The sequence below is a fragment of the Telmatherina bonti genome (genome assembly GCF_933228915.1).
Source record: "Telmatherina bonti genome assembly, chromosome: 13".
In the NCBI taxonomy this organism is placed as follows: Eukaryota; Metazoa; Chordata; class Actinopteri; order Atheriniformes; family Telmatherinidae; genus Telmatherina; species Telmatherina bonti.
In genome coordinates, this window is record NC_136611.1 from 35,415,527 (window position 1) to 35,431,061 (window position 15,535).

Here is a 15,535-nt window from a genome sequence, read left to right on the forward strand (position 1 = left end):
AGAAACATTTAATGGATTTTCACATGAACGCAGGCATTTTATTGTATCTATTATAAACATTTTTAACTTTTTTAAAATTGCAAATAACAGATTTGACAGTGATGACAGCGAGTCAAGACAATGAAGAATTTTTAAAAACATACTTATATGAGAATAAAAAGACAAACATTTTAATGTTTCCTGAACGCAACACGGCTGTTACGTCAGCACCTGTTTCACTCTTCTTCGTCTTTTTTTTTTGTCACAACGATCGTTTATCTGAAGGAAAAGCTAGATGTGTGACTACAGCATCAACAGGAACTACAAAATGTAACAAAACGGTAGATAAACACACCATGTAACTGAACCTGAAGGCAAGACAAGATATTACACATATATCGAAAATCATGGTATTGATACATCATAAATATTTTTTTTCTTTTTTAAAAAGTCATTAGTTTCTCTCGCCGCGTGTTCCTGGAAACCGCATCGGAGTGAGTCCTCTTCCCGCGCTGCTGTCACGGGGAACACTCACGGAAAGCCGCACGGTCCACTCATGTCTCCCCGGTTCTCCTCCTTCATTCTCGGTAGAAACTGCCAGGTTCTCTGACCATCCATTTTGGTGTGTCGCACCATATTCGGAAGGGATGTTCCTGCTTTGGTTGCAAGCTGCGGCCGCTCTCTGGCTCGTCCCCGGATCCTGGGGAGGCGCAGCCCGGCTGTACACGGAGGAGGACCCGCTGCTGATCCTGAGCGGCAGCAGCTTGAAGCCCACCGTCACCAACTCGTCCTCGGCCTGGCTGGTCCAGTTCTACTCCTCCTGGTGCGGACACTGCATCCAGTACTCCAGCACGTGGAAGGAACTGGCTCAGGACGTGAAAGGTACCGCTGGGTTCGGATGGGTCGGTCCAGATCCCGAGCAGCTGGTCTGAACAACAGAACAAGAGTCCATTCACATAACTGCTGTTTCTGTAATTCCAGTCCAGACTAAAGTCTTGTCAGTCACTTCCTACCAGTCTTTGTGTTTACAAGTTATTTTCAGTGTCTTTGTCAGTTCGGCATTATTATTATTATCCTAATTTAACCTTTAATTTAAGAAATTTTTCAACTTTTCTTCGTGGTAGCGGATTGTTTTTAGTTGTTTATTATACTAAATGTTGCGGGTTTTCAGGGAGATTCTTAACTAATTCCGACTGGTTTAATCGGTTTAGAGATGTTAACTAAAATCAACCACATTAACACGATGCTGATAACCTGCTGCTGGTCAAAGCTCCAGTTGACTGGTTACTGGTGATGGAAACATCCACCAGCTGCTGGGAGCGCTGGGGTCAGCTGGTGCTAAGCTAACAGGTGGTCGGCTAATGGGGGCGGAGCTTCTGGTCACCAGCAGGTTACCTGAGGTTTGGGTAAGACCAGTACCCTTCAGACCAGGTCAGACTGGTGTCATCTTCATGTTTCTAACTGGTTCCAGGAGCTGCTGGGAGCCAGCAGGAAACACTTTACTGAGCACGTTACAAGTTTGTGTTGTAATTATTTAGATTTTATCAGAGACTAAAGCTCAGAGATGTGAATGAACAGCAGGAAGGATGGTGTCAGAATCAGTACAAACATGTGGTTTCTATGGAAACCGCTCCCATCTCTGCATGAAATGCAGACCCTAATAACACACATGTGCTGTGATGAAGAAGAGAAGCTACATGTTGCAGAAGAGTCCAGAAATGCCAAGAGAATAAAATCGTCCATCATTTTGTTTCTTTGACCAGTTGGTTCCAGCCGTGACCTCAGGAACACGTATGTGAAGAGAAGCAGCTGGGTCTCATGTGAGACCTGAAACACCTGCAGCAGCGATAACACACCTGCTGGAAACAAGGCCGGATTATCCAATGGGCATTATGGGCACAGGCCCAGGGGCCCACGTCGGGCAACCACCAGCAGTTTGGACATGAAACATAGTGTACATAAAAACCAGATAGTTACACCACAGTGTCCAGTGTGTTGCTACTGGTACCACTGGCTGAGAGATGTTAGAAATGTCGTTTCAGTTTTCACAATGTTGTGGTGGGGGCCCTGGAACACTCTGGGCCCAGGGGCCTGTGCACTCTTAATTCCCGACAAGCAGCTAGCAGGTGGTCAGTGCCCACCGCTAGCCTGGCCGCTACACAGCACCAAAGTGTCGTACCACTAACCGTGTCAGAGCTACCTGTGGCGTGTAGCTGTACATGTTAGTGTCACATGACTTGCATGTTACTAGAATGCAGCAGGTTACAAATCAGCAGGATGAGCCGCCACCATTCCACGTGGAAAACCGGAGATTCCTGCGTGTTAACGTTGGTCTGTTCTCCCACAGAGCAGGAAACTGATGGATAACTGATGATGTCATCCAGGACTTGTGGCGCTCAGCGCTGCTGCGATGGAATGATGTTGTTCCTGAAAGAGAACAGAAAGTTAATTATTGGTTAATTCCAGTTGGTAAGAGCCGGTTGCCATGGGAACCCAGTGGTTAACACCTGTAACTGACCGTGGACGGCGCGGTTCCAGTCGGTCCCAGTCAGGACCCAGTTCAGCAGATGGATCCAAAGTTTGCATGTTAACCATCATCATGATGGGCCAGGAAATGTCCTGAACACACCTTCCCTCCTGATTCTCCCAGGCCCTCCCAGCAGAACCATTGCATCCATGACGAAGCATTACGCCACGGTATTTACATGTTTACAGCAGTCGGTGTGATTGAGTCGCACCTTGTCACAGTTTCTGTGTGAATCGATGGTCCGCATCACCGTGGAGACCATCTGGAGGAACGGGATGATGAGAAAACTGGTTAAATGTTCTGCAGACTTTGACGTAATATGGAATTAAATGGTTTTTATGTTGATGTGAAAAGTTCTGACTCAGCAGAAATAACGTCCGTTTGTAACACTCACGATGAAGCTGATCTATGGTTAAAGTTTGATATGGAGTCAAATTAGATGTCTGAGAGGAATGATGTTGCCGTGCGGCTTCAGTTCCCTGCCTCGGCGTCTGCGCTGCCAGTTTCCCAAACAGCGGTTTCCAGTCGCCGGTTTCCAGTTGCCGGTTTCCAGTCGCCGGTTTCCAGTTGCCGGTTTCCAGTCGCCGGTTTCCAGTCGCCGGTTTCCAAACGCCGGTTTCCAAACGCTGGTGTCAGGGTCCGTTTTGTGCGTACGCAACGTTAAGAAACGAGACCTCTGATGCAGAACCACACACTCCTCCTTCACCGGTGAACCAGCCGGTCCTCACAAAGTCAGGAAGCCTGATACACACAACTGGAGTCCATCTGTCTCCATAGAAGTCTCACCAGCTGACACACATCTGGTTTACGTTGCAGCTTGAGGTCTCTGGAGTGTCCCAGCCCTAAAACCTGGTCCTTAACTCCACGAGCACCAATGTGACCACCGTTTCCATGGTGTTTCCACTTGTTAGCCTTCACCCCATCACCCTCATCCTCCAGAGCAGATGGACGTCAGACAGGACGTCCTGGACGTCATTGTTCACCTCAGACTGTCTCAGAGGAGGCGGTCTTTGTCTCCATCACGACCTCTGACCTCCACAGCTCCACAGACGGAGCGGGCTTTCATGTGTGTTTTGCTCTCATTGTGGGGACCAGATGCCATGTTGTCATGGAAACGTGCTCAGCAACAGCTTTTACTACATATGCCTGTTTTAAACAGGGAGTGTGTTTTTCTTCATACATGACCTCCTCTTCATGTGTGATATTAAATCCACATTGACAGCGGCGCGGAGACGTAGACGGCCTCACAGCAACCTCACTGTTCGATTCTTGACTCGGGGGAGGCTCAAAAAGCGGCCTGTCCGTGTGGAGTTTGCATGTTCTCCCCGTGTATGTGATGTTTCTCCCCGGGTTCTCCTCCCACCATCTAAAGACACGATGTTGGGTTAACTGGTTACTCTACATTGTCCCTGGGAGTGTGTGTGAGTGTGTGTCCTGCGATGGACTGGTGACCTGTCTCTCCCAGTGATTCCTGGGATTAGACTCCAGTTTCCCACGACCCTGAACTGGACGAAGCGGTTCAGATGGACATAGATGACCTCCGCCTGAATGATGACGTCACATTACATCCAGCTTTTACATAGTTCAAGTTAATCGGCGCTGCAACGTCCAATGAGAATGGATAGAACGTTATGACATCATAGTGTCAGTTATGATTGCGCAACAGCTGTAACACTTCATGGTCGTATAACGGTCTACTGGAGTCTCGGCGTTAAGACGTGCCGTGCTAACGTAGCGTCCTCAGGCTGAAGAACAGAGTCTAGAAGGCTGATAGAGCTGCGACGGGATTTTTGTCCCGATTCGATTCCGATTTTTTGGGTGCCAATTCGATTTAAATTGTGATTCTCACAATTCTTCCATATTGCTGATTTTTTTATTTTTCAAATCAACAAAAAAAAAATGTTTTTGCTCGTCATTTTTCCTGATTTCAATGAGTAAAAAACAACACAGTAGGCAGACATTCATTCTGCTGCTATAATGACCAAGAAGACACGTAAAAATATCAATAAAAACAATAAAAATGATAAAATTACAAATAAAAATCTATTTTAAAATTGTCAAGCAAAAATCCCGATTTTCAATTTTTGGATGAGATTTTCCATCCCTAAAAGCCGGCCTGTTACATCCAGAGAACTTCCATAGCTGCACAGTGTAAGGTCCAATCCCGCTACCCTGGGTACGTAAATGACGATGTCTGTTCAAACGGTGTTAAACGTCGCCGTTCTCATATTTCCATGTGTCTTTTACGTTGCCATAGTTACGTCAGTTCAGCCACTAGTGGGAAGTTCAGAGTTCTGACACTGGCTGGTGGCACTAACGCACCGCTATAGAGTTGTTTTCAGCTATCCAGAAGCGCCAGAAGAAGAATGAAACCACAAAGGTTTTGTGCTGTTCTCTTCTTCTTCAGGTGTGTTTTATTAGGCGGTTTCCGCGTCATCTATTTCCTGTTCCCATTCTATCTTCTCTGGTTGCGTGTCAGCTGTACATCTCATCACTTTGCCCGTGATTTCCGCTGGTATCGCTCCATTTTCTGCGTTTAGTCACAGACAGCTAAACTCCTTGAAAACGGACCAAATTACTCTCAGACCCGATGCACCAGACCCAGAACAGTCTGTCCGTTTGCGTGTCTGTCTTCTGCGTCCAGCAAATAAATACATTTAGTCCTCTGGTTCATGGTGTGTTTATGTTGCCTGGGAATTATCTGCCCCGGTGAGCAGCTTCTGTCATGAGCAGACTGTTAGCGTTCCCGTTGATATGGATTCATCCTAGCTAGCCGGTTGTTAGCATTTTGTTAGCATGAGTTCCGTTGGATAAAACTATAAATCACATCCCCGACGTAAACAGGTGCACCATGACGGCACTGGTGATATCGATTAATAAACCACACGTTAATGTGACTTTTCACATGCAAACCCCCCACAACAACCTGATTATCTGTAAAATCTCGAACGTTTAGTCAGTCAGACGTGGCACAACGACACACCCGTCTCAACATCTGGACCCACTGACCAGTTCAGAACAACCAGCTCACTTCTTCATGTCCTTTAGAAAACCACCTCCACCTAGGGCTGCTCGATTATGGCAAAAACTCTAATCATGATTATTTTGACTGAGATTGAGATCTCGATTATTTAACGCGATTATCTTTAACAACATGAACATAGTTAACATTAAACCGTGGCTTTTAAACAACGTCTTTAGGATTCCACAGGTTGTAGAAAACAAATAACATGAAGCTTTATCTTGATAAAGTGCAAGGAAGGCGTTAATCAGTGAGGCAGCCCAGAGACCGAAGGTAACCCTGGAGGAGCTGCAGAGTTCCACAGCAGAGGCTGGAGTATCTGTCCATAGGACCACAATCAGCTCCACAGAGCTGGGCTTTATGGAAGGGTGGCCAGAAGAAAGCCATTACTTTCTGCTAGAAATAAGAAGGCACATTTTGACTTTGCACAAAGGCATGTGGAAGAGACTGTATGGAGAGAGGTGCTCTGGTCAGATGGGACTAAAGCTGAGCTTTTTGGCCATCAAGGAAAACGGTATGTCTGGAACACACCTAACACATCCCATCACCCCAAGAACACCATCCCCACAGTGAAACATGGTGGTGGCAGCATCATGTTGGGGGGATGTTTTTCAGCAGCAGGCACTGGGAAACTGGTCCGAGTCGAGGGAAATGCAGAAATATTCTTGAGCAAAACCTCTATGAATCTGTCAGAGATCTGAGACTAGGACGGAAGTTCACCTTCCAGCAGGACAATGACACCAAGCATACTGCTAAAGCAACACTTGAGTGGCTTAAGGAAAAAAATGTAAATGTGTTGGAATGGCCTAGTCAAAGTCCAGACCTCAATCCAATTGAGACTCTGTGGTCAGACTTAAAGATTGCTGTTCATAAGCGCAAACCATCAAACCCGAAGGAGCTGGAGCAGTTTTCCCTTGAAGAATGGGCAAAAATCCCAGTGGCAAGATGTGGTACACTCATAGAGACTTATCAAAAACGACTTGCAGCTGTGATCGCTGCAAAAGGTGGCTCTACAAAGTACTGACATTGGGGGGGTGAATACTTATGCACATTTATGTTTTCTGTTCTTCTGTCTCATTTGATGTTTGCTTCACAATAAAAATCATATCACGTCTTCAAAGTTGTGGGCATGTTCTGTAAATTAAATGATGCAAACCCTTGAACAATCCATTTTGATTCCAGGCTGTGGGGTAACGAAACACGAAAAATGTCAAGGGGGGTGAATACTTTTGCAAGGCACTGTATTCTACATTGACCTGCAGCCGGAGCCGACTGAGACTGGCCGCCTGGGAGTGCTTTAGGACGGGAGAGGCTCCCGCTGCTCCTTCCTTACAGTAACTGCAGAACAATATGTGCCTTCAAGTCAGTCACCAAAACACCAGAAAAGTCTCCAATAACTCCAGTAAAAGCTGCTAGATTTGTCGCTTTTAACAAAAAAAGTCTCCAGATTTAGCGAGGAAGTCTCCAAGTTGGCAACAGTGTCTGAATGAAAGCAAAGCGGCTGTGGGAGGAGTTTACAGCACAGCGCTGCAACGCCAGAGACGCTCGATTAGCAGCTGAAGACAGCAGGAGAGGAAACTGCAGAGAGAAAAATAATCACACCCTTTTAGTTTTATCATCGTTGAAAACCCAGATCGTAGTGAGATTAAAATCCGATAAATCGCCCAGACCTACCTCCGAAGTGAGCTGGAAACACGATCCGGTCTGAACACAACGCGCTCGGTCTGAAATTACAACGTTCCGAGTCGTCTGGGTCTTCAGGACGTGCTTGTGACGATCCGGTTTCATCAGGATTCATGTTGATCTGAGTTTAATGTGTTACCTGAAGGAAACGTAGAACATGGTCCAGGTACAGAACCATGAGGAACTCCGTGACCAGCATCGAACAAGTGTGATCCGGTTCCTCTGTAACACGCGTGTGCTTGTGTCAGATTGGCAGGAAGCTATCGGTGTTGCCGTGTTGGACTGCGCTCAGGAGGAAAACTTCGACGTCTGTAAAGATTACGGCATCAAGTTCTACCCGACCTTTAAGGTAGGAAGCCGTGCAGTCCGGTGGGCATGTCGCCCCCTGCAGGAGCACAGCTGTAATAACCCTGTTTCTGTCTGCAGTTCTTCCGGGCCCACGCTCCTCCCACAGACCAGGGAACCCCCCACAGAGGTAAACCTCACCTGTGGCTGTCACACGGTGTACAAATGTCTCCATGTTACCATGACAATACGTGCAGGTGCAGACCGGGAGGTCCAGTCCGTCCGCCAACTGATGGTCAACATCCTGCAGAACCACACCAAAGTGGACCGGCCCCAGCGCTGCCCTCCACTGGAGCCGTACAGGTACCAGCACCTGATCCAGAACCAGGCCTTCATCAAGACCACAACTGCTAACTGTGTGTGTGTGTGTGTGTGTGTGTGTGTGTGTGTGTGTGTGTGTGTGTGTGCAGTGCTGCTGAGCTCCTCCCACTGTTGGGTCAACAGTCAGACCACTACACCGCCATCATCCTGGAGGAACCGGATTCGTACGTTGGACGGGAGGTGAGCTGGTCACTAAACACGTTCAGACGGGTCTGAACCAGCTGAGGAGGAATAGAACCAATCAGACGGTTCGGAACAAATCAGACGGTTCGACACCAATCAGACGGTTCGGAACCAATCAGACGGTTCGGAACCAATCAGACGGTTCGACACCAATCAGATGGTTCGGAACCAATCAGACGGTTCGGAACCAATCAGACGGTTCGACACCAATCAGACGGTTCGACACCAATCAGACGGTTCGGAACCAATCAGACGGTTCGGAACCAATCAGACGGTTCGGCACCAATCAGACGGTTCGGCACCAATCAGACGGTTCGGAACCAATCAGACGGTTCGGCACCAATCAGACAATTCGGCACCAATCAGACGGTTCAACACCAATCAGACGATTCGGCACCAATCAGACGGTTCGACACCAATCAGACGGTTCGGCACCAATCAGACGGTTCGGCACCAATCAGACGGTTCGGCACCAATCAGACGGTTCGGCACCAATCAGACGATTCGACACCAATCAGACGGTTCAACACCAATCAGACGGTTCGGAACCAATCAGACGGTTCGGAAACAATCAGACGGTTCGGCACCAGTCAGACGGTTTGGAACCAATCAAACAATTCAGAACCAATCGGAAGGTTTGGAACCAACCAGACGGTTTGGAACAAATCAGGCAGTGCGGAACAGATCAGACTGTTCAGAATTAATCAAACGGTTAAAACGGTTCAGAACCAGTTAGACAGTTCAGAACCAGTCAGACGGACCCGGGCTCTCATTTCTAAAACACTGCGTAGGCTTTATTCCTAAACGTGTCGCCCAGAAACACCAGCATACCTTGGTAGCGACACAGGGATTACGTGGTTCTGGCGGGTCGGTCTCTCCAATACTGGACCCAGTTCAGCACAAAGATCCGAGAGCAATGCTCCAATTCAGCTTATCAGCCCGTCATCAGGAAATCTTATCGATCTCTGCGTTCCCTCCCCATTCTCCATCTGCAAGTCTTCCAGCCGAGCCAATCAGCACGCAGCATTATGTACGAACGGATTTAAATGTTCACAGCGAGCCGTCTGATTGGCTCTCAAGTTGTCAAAGTTTCAGTGTGAATCTGATCCTCATCACCATGGCGATCATCCGGCAAGGCTGTGAAGGTGAGAAAACTGATGAAACGACGTTGGACTTGAAGTTAATGTTTAAGTTGGTTCTGATGCATCGCTACGGATCACCGGCGCTGCACTTCCTTTCCTCGCCATCGCCTGTTTCTCCGGAACCAGACCCAGGGTATGTTTGGGTCAGAGTTTGCAGAGGGAGCCCCGATTCTCCCGTCAGGTTTGGTTTTATCGATCGCAGCGTTTGGTGGAAAGAAACGTAAATGAGACCCGGAACTGATCAGAAGCCTGAGAGTTCTCCTCAGACCCGTCGACCCGCTTCACATCATGTTCCTGACTCTGTGTGTGTGTGTGTGTGTGTGTGTGTGTGTGTCTCTCACAGGTGATCCTGGACCTGCTGCAGTTCTCAGGTGTCCTGGTGAAGCGGGCTCTGAGTTCTGAGCGCCCCCTGCTGGACGCTCTGCAGATCTCCGTCTTTCCCTCCGTCTACCTGCTGCATCCAAACGGGACACACTCACACCTGCACAGGTGAGTTCAGCATGAACACACCTGCACGTGTCGGCGTACAACCAGAACCAGAACCAGCTCCTCTTCCTCCTGCAGCGAGAAGCGCCTTCGTTTCTTCTTCTCCTCCCTCCTGAGGACGTTGCCAGGCGTCCATCGCCGCAGCGCTTCTTCGCCGGCTCAGACAGGGACGCTGGTGGACAACCAGACATCAGAACCGTGGCGGGACTTCGACAGGTCGGGCTCGGGTTGAACTGACCGGTGTTGGGTCGGTTCTGAGCACGTGCAGTAATGTGTCGGTGTCTGCAGGTCCAAAGTTTACTCTGCTGATCTGGAGTCAGCGCTTCACTACCTGCTGAGAGTGGAGCTCGCCGCTCACAGCACGCTGGAGGGGGAGGAGCTAAAGGTCTTCAAGGACTTCGTCACCTTGGTTGCCAAGGTAACAGCAGCTCAGCTGTAGTTGTATCTGTCCTGAACTGGACTGACCCGGTTCTGCATCTTTTCTACATCTACCTGTTCAGCTGTATCCAGGTGGTGGCTCGGTGGTGAAGCTGATGGACACGCTCTCTGATTGGCTGCTCAGTCTGCCGCTGCAGCGAATCCCCTACCAGGCTGTCCTGGACCTGGTGGACAACAAGATGAGGGTCAGTGTGCTCACGCATACACACACACACACACACACGCACACACACACAGACACACTGATTAGCAGCTGAACTTCTGCATCCTCTTAGATCTCAGGTGTGTTCTTGGGGGCGGAGCTTCGCTGGGTTGGTTGCCAGGGCAGCAGGGCGGGGCTTCGAGGCTACCCCTGTTCCCTCTGGACTCTGTTTCATATTCTGACTGTCCAACATGAAGCCATGCCCACAGCACTGGACAACACAGGTACAGACACACCCAACCTGAACCGGACACTGATCCTGAAACCAGATCTTAGGATACTCCTGGTCCACCTGTTTTCACCAGGCACTGGTGCGGACACCTCCGCCTCTACAGCTTCTCCCTGAAGGACCCCGTTCACGTTATTGCTGACTTAAAGACTTATCGTTATGGTTACCGTGTTTTTATACTTATGTAACAACAAACATGTTATTCTGGTGTTTCTGGAGACTGACGTGTCGTTTACTCTGAGTGACCAGCAGGTGGTGCTGCAGCACCCTCCACAGGCTCTCACAGGGGACTGGTCCTTATCCAGATGCAGTGTCAGTTCCCAGTGTCAGTTCCCAGTATCGGTCCCAGTATCGGCCCCAGTATCGGTCCCAGTATCTGTCTCTGTATCGGCCCCAGCATCAGTCCCAGTATCGGTCCCAGCATCGGTCCCAGTATCCGCTTCAGTATCGGTCCCAGTATCGGCCCCAGTATCGCTCCCAGTATCGCTCCCAGTATCGGTCCCAGCATCGGTCCCAGTATCCGCTTTAGTATCTTTCCCAGTATCGGTCCCAGCATCGGTCCCAGTATCCACTTCAGTATCGGTCCCAGTATCGGCCCCAGTATCGCTCCCAGTATCGCTCCCAGTATCGGTCCCAGCATCGGTCCCAGTATCCGCTTCAGTATCGGTCCCAGTATCCGCTTCAGTATCGGTCCCAGTATCGGTCCCAGTATCGGTCCCAGTAACGGCCCCAGTATCGGCCCCAGTATCGGCCCCAGTATCGCTCCCAGTATCGCTCCCAGTATCGGTCCCAGCATCGGTCCCAGCATCGGTCCCAGTATCCGCTTTAGTATCTTTCCCAGTATCGGTCCAGCATCGGCCCCAGTATCGCTCCCAGTATCGGCCCCAGTATCGGCCCCAGTAGTATCGGTCCCAGCATCGGTCCCAGCATCGGTCCCAGTATCCGCTTCAGTATCGGCCCCAGTATCACTCCCAGTATCGGCCCCAGTATCAGTCCCAGTATCGGCCCCAGTATCAGTCCCAGTATCGGCCCCAGTATCACGGGGGAATATGTGTTCCATCAGCTACCAGGTGAGGACAGGTTCACCCGGACAAAGTTCTGCTGTTGAACCTTGGATCTCATTAACCCACCTGAACATCAGTAGAGCTGGTCTCCTGGTTCTGGTTCTGGTCTCCTGGTTCTGGTTCTGAACCCGTGTGTGCATTGTTGTCTCAGGTCTGGAGGGCGAGGCGGCGCCGGTGCTGCAGGTGATGCGGCGCTACATCCGGACGTTCTTCGGCTGCGAGGAGTGCGGCCGTCACTTCGAGCAGGCAGCGACAGCCAGCATGGACCGGGTCCGGACCGGAGACCAGCAGATCCTGTGGCTGTGGAACCAGCACAACCGGGTCAACACCAGATTGGCCGGTAAACACACACACACACACACACACACACACACACACACACACGGCTGCAGGTGCATGTGCTGATGAAGGCTCCTCCTCCTCCTCCAGGCTCGCTGAGTGACGACCCCCTCTTCCCCAAAGCTCCCTGGCCGAGTCCCTCCCTCTGTCCCGCCTGCCACGAGGAGACGGACGGCGTCCACGTGTGGAACCAGGACAACGTCCTGCGTTTCCTCCGACATCACTACGGTGCCTCCAACCTGTCCCCCAAATACTCCCTGACTCCTCCCCACCTCCCCGCTGCTCCTCCTGACCCCGACCGGCCCGCCCTGGAGCGCCGGGAACCGGCTGCAGGAGCCCAGGAGAATCTAGAGAGGAGGTCCCAGCAGCAGGCTGGAGCCGAAAAGCCAGCTCTGAGAGGGAAAGAGGAGGTTCTGGTTCTGGAGGGAGCAGGAGGAGCAGCAGCAGGAGGAGCAGCAGGAGGAGTTTGGATTCTGGGTCTGGGCTTCAACAGTGTGGACATGAGTCTGTGTGTGGTGCTCTACATCTCCTCCTGCCTCTTCCTCATGCTCCTCTTCTTCTTCTTCAAAGTCCGCTCCAGGAGGTGGAAGCTCCGGCACTCCCGCTTCCACGTCTGACCCGTGACCGGTTTGCTCCGGACCGGCCTCTACTGGACCAGAGCTGGGTCCTATTGGGCCCGGTTCAGGGCTGAGGTGCTGAACCTGCGGCAGACAGCTCAGCTGGTTCCGACCAGAAGTAAACCAGCTGTTTTCAGCCCTGAATCAGACCAGAACCAAACAAGACTGGACCGGTATGAAGTTTTAGTGACGTTTGTTTATTTCTGTATTTCTAACAGGATCCAGGAAACACCTGCGTTTAGTCGGACCTGGTTCTGGACTCTCAGAACTGCAGAATCCGACCGGAGGGACACGAGGAACCTGGATCAGAGACTGAGTTTACTTTGTGCCAAACGTTTTCCCGCTGATTGGAAACACACCTGTCCTCTCAGACCCCGGACCGTGTGTGTGTGTGTGTGTGTGTGTGTGTGTGTGTGTGTGTGTGTGTGTGTGTGTGTGTGTGTGTGTGTGTGTGTGTGTGTGTGTGTGTGTGTGTGTTTCTACATTTGTGAGGACATCTGAGTTCAGGATTTTATGAAGACCTTATGAAAGACCGTGGAAGGGGTCTGGGCTTGGTTTTAGGAACAGGGTTAGAACCGCGTGAGGTTTGGAAGTGTGTAAACACACATTCTTGTTTTTCCTGCACGGTGAGGACACGGATCTGACCGCTGCCTTGCGGGGTCTCGGTGGACATAGGACATTCATTTAATTGTGTTTAGAATAGTAACGTCATGATAGCAGGTTTGATGATTCTTATTTTACAACTATCACAGTTATTCTGCATTAATTAATTAGAATATAAATCTGTAAAATCACATGAACTCTCCTGACAGGTCTTTAACTATATTTTTATCCCAACATGACAGAGTAATATTTGCACTGTAGAGCAAATGGGAGTATAGCACTATAAAAGATAAAGTAGCACAATGACAGTTTGGTCAAATAAAGCGAATGTTTATCTACTGACCGGTTTGCATTCCCGTTGTATGAATGTTGTCCCACTGAGACGCCTCTTCTGTAGCTGGAACAGGGTGGAAAATTGCTAAGCTAGCTGTAGCGTGGATGATGCATCATCATCCCGTGTCGAAGTCCGGCTGATCTGGTTCTGACATAATGTATGGAAAGTGAAGTCTAATCGTGGCCCGCTTTGACCCACCACGAGGGTTAAAACAAGTTCAGATCCATGTCTGTAGCTACGAATACGTTTGTTTTTTCACATGTTGGAACGTGAATCTGACCAGAGACTGAAGACTCATCTGTGCTCTACTCTACAGACGGATATGGAGCATTCCTCCAGCCTTTTGGGTTGTTTATGTTCAGAATTTGTCCCATGTTCGGGACTCTGGCAGATCCAGAACCTGATGGTGCAAACAAAGCAGTATCACAGGGAACCACAGGGGGCAGTGTTGAGCAGTACAGCTGACATGCAGCCCGCACAACGAACAGAAAAGAAGCTGTGATCTGTAAAATGACCACCCACGCTACGTCTGTCTGTTTTACTGCCTTTTTTATGTCACTTAATGAAAACAAACGTCATCTCCTCCATGTTGGTTAACATCAGGCATGTGTGCCTGATGTTAGCCAGTATGTCCACTAGGCATGCGTGCCTGATGTTAGCCAGTATGTCCACTAGGGGGAGTTCAGAGTTCACGTACTTGTTTGCACATAAAGGCATCATCCCGCTGGGTGCAGCGTGTGTGTGTTTAGACCCGGTTTAAGGATCCGGGTTAAAACTGGGTGCAGAATCGTGGTTTTCCTGCATGTTGGTGACATGTTGTGTTTTAATCTCATTTCTTTTATCTGACAGTAAATTTACTGGGACTTCTGTGAAAAATGGTTCTTTTGGAGTTTTTTGTTTATTATTATTTTGGTGTTTGGAACCATTTATTGGGTTAGAACCGGGTCAGATAAATGTGCATTGACACGCTCACTCTTGTTTTTCTGACATTTTGGGGACACCAATATGACCGCAGAGTGAAGTGAATGTACATGGGACAGTATTTTCACCTCCTGCAGATGTAAAGTGGTTTTTAAAGTGTTTTAAACCCAGTTTTAGGGTCAGGGTTAGAATTTGGTGCTGCTTGTCAGCCCATTTCACACTCAGCTGAAAGTGTGTGTGTGTGTGTGTGTGTGTGTGTGTGTGTGTGTCTGTGTGTGTGTGTGTGTGTGTGTGTGTGTGTGTGTGTGTGTGTGTGGGTGGGTGGGTGGGTGGGTGGAAAGTTATTTATTCTGTTGGAGGAACGTCCTCATCAGCTTCACTGACTGAACAGAAGCTTTTGCAGCGTTGTGTTTGGCGCCACCTGGTGGCCGTCTAAGTCGCTCAAAAGGAAAAAAAAGATTTCTTTTTTTTTTAGTTGAAGGCAGCAGTGTGTCGTTGAGGTTAAAACATAAACATATAAATGTGTTTATTAGATCAATTTCACCAAAACTGCTCTTTTTTAAAATACTTTTTTGTTTTATCTATAAACTTTATTTTAGAAAATGGAAGCTTCCTGGATGTTTTAGTGGTTTCCATGGTAATCCTCTGCCGGTCGTCCTGCTGTTTATCAGCTCTGACTCTTTTTAAACTCTTTCTGCTCAGCGTTTCATACATAATGTATTTTTGTGATTAATTGAGGTTGTGTAAGTATTGTAAATAAATCCTGTTGCAGCTCAGAGTCATGTTTACTTCTGATTGTTCAAAGTTCTTCTGTTAAGTTCTGTCCAATAATGTTGACCTATTCATCTGATTCAGGACCTGCAGCAGGCATAACCCCAAACTTGCAGGACAGCGTCCATGCAAGACACAGTTCCTGGAGGTCCTTAAGACCCACTATCCTGCAGGTTTTCCCTGCTGCAACACACCTGATCCAAGTTAAATGGATTTCTGACGAGCTCTGCACAGGTCTGCTATTGAGCCATTAATTTTCATTCATATCAAATCAAAGATAATTTATTCATCCCCGAGGGGAATTCAAGGTTCAAGCCAGCTCCTCCAAG

The 15,535-nt window shown here is 49.0% G+C and overlaps 1 protein-coding gene across 1 annotated transcript; it reads left to right on the forward strand.

Moving 5' to 3' along the window:
* Positions 1-515: 515 nt before the first annotated feature.
* On the forward strand, positions 516-14,720 carry qsox2 (quiescin Q6 sulfhydryl oxidase 2). Its single transcript, XM_079251495.1, has 12 exons — positions 516-861; positions 7,460-7,560; positions 7,638-7,686; positions 7,754-7,859; positions 7,967-8,057; positions 9,546-9,691; positions 9,767-9,904; positions 9,977-10,106; positions 10,189-10,311; positions 10,402-10,552; positions 11,773-11,961; positions 12,051-14,720. Exons 1-12 carry the CDS (start codon positions 627-629, stop codon positions 12,575-12,577), a joined length of 1,986 nt encoding a protein of 661 aa, XP_079107621.1. The 5' UTR covers positions 516-626; the 3' UTR covers positions 12,578-14,720.
* Positions 14,721-15,535: the final 815 nt, after the last annotated feature.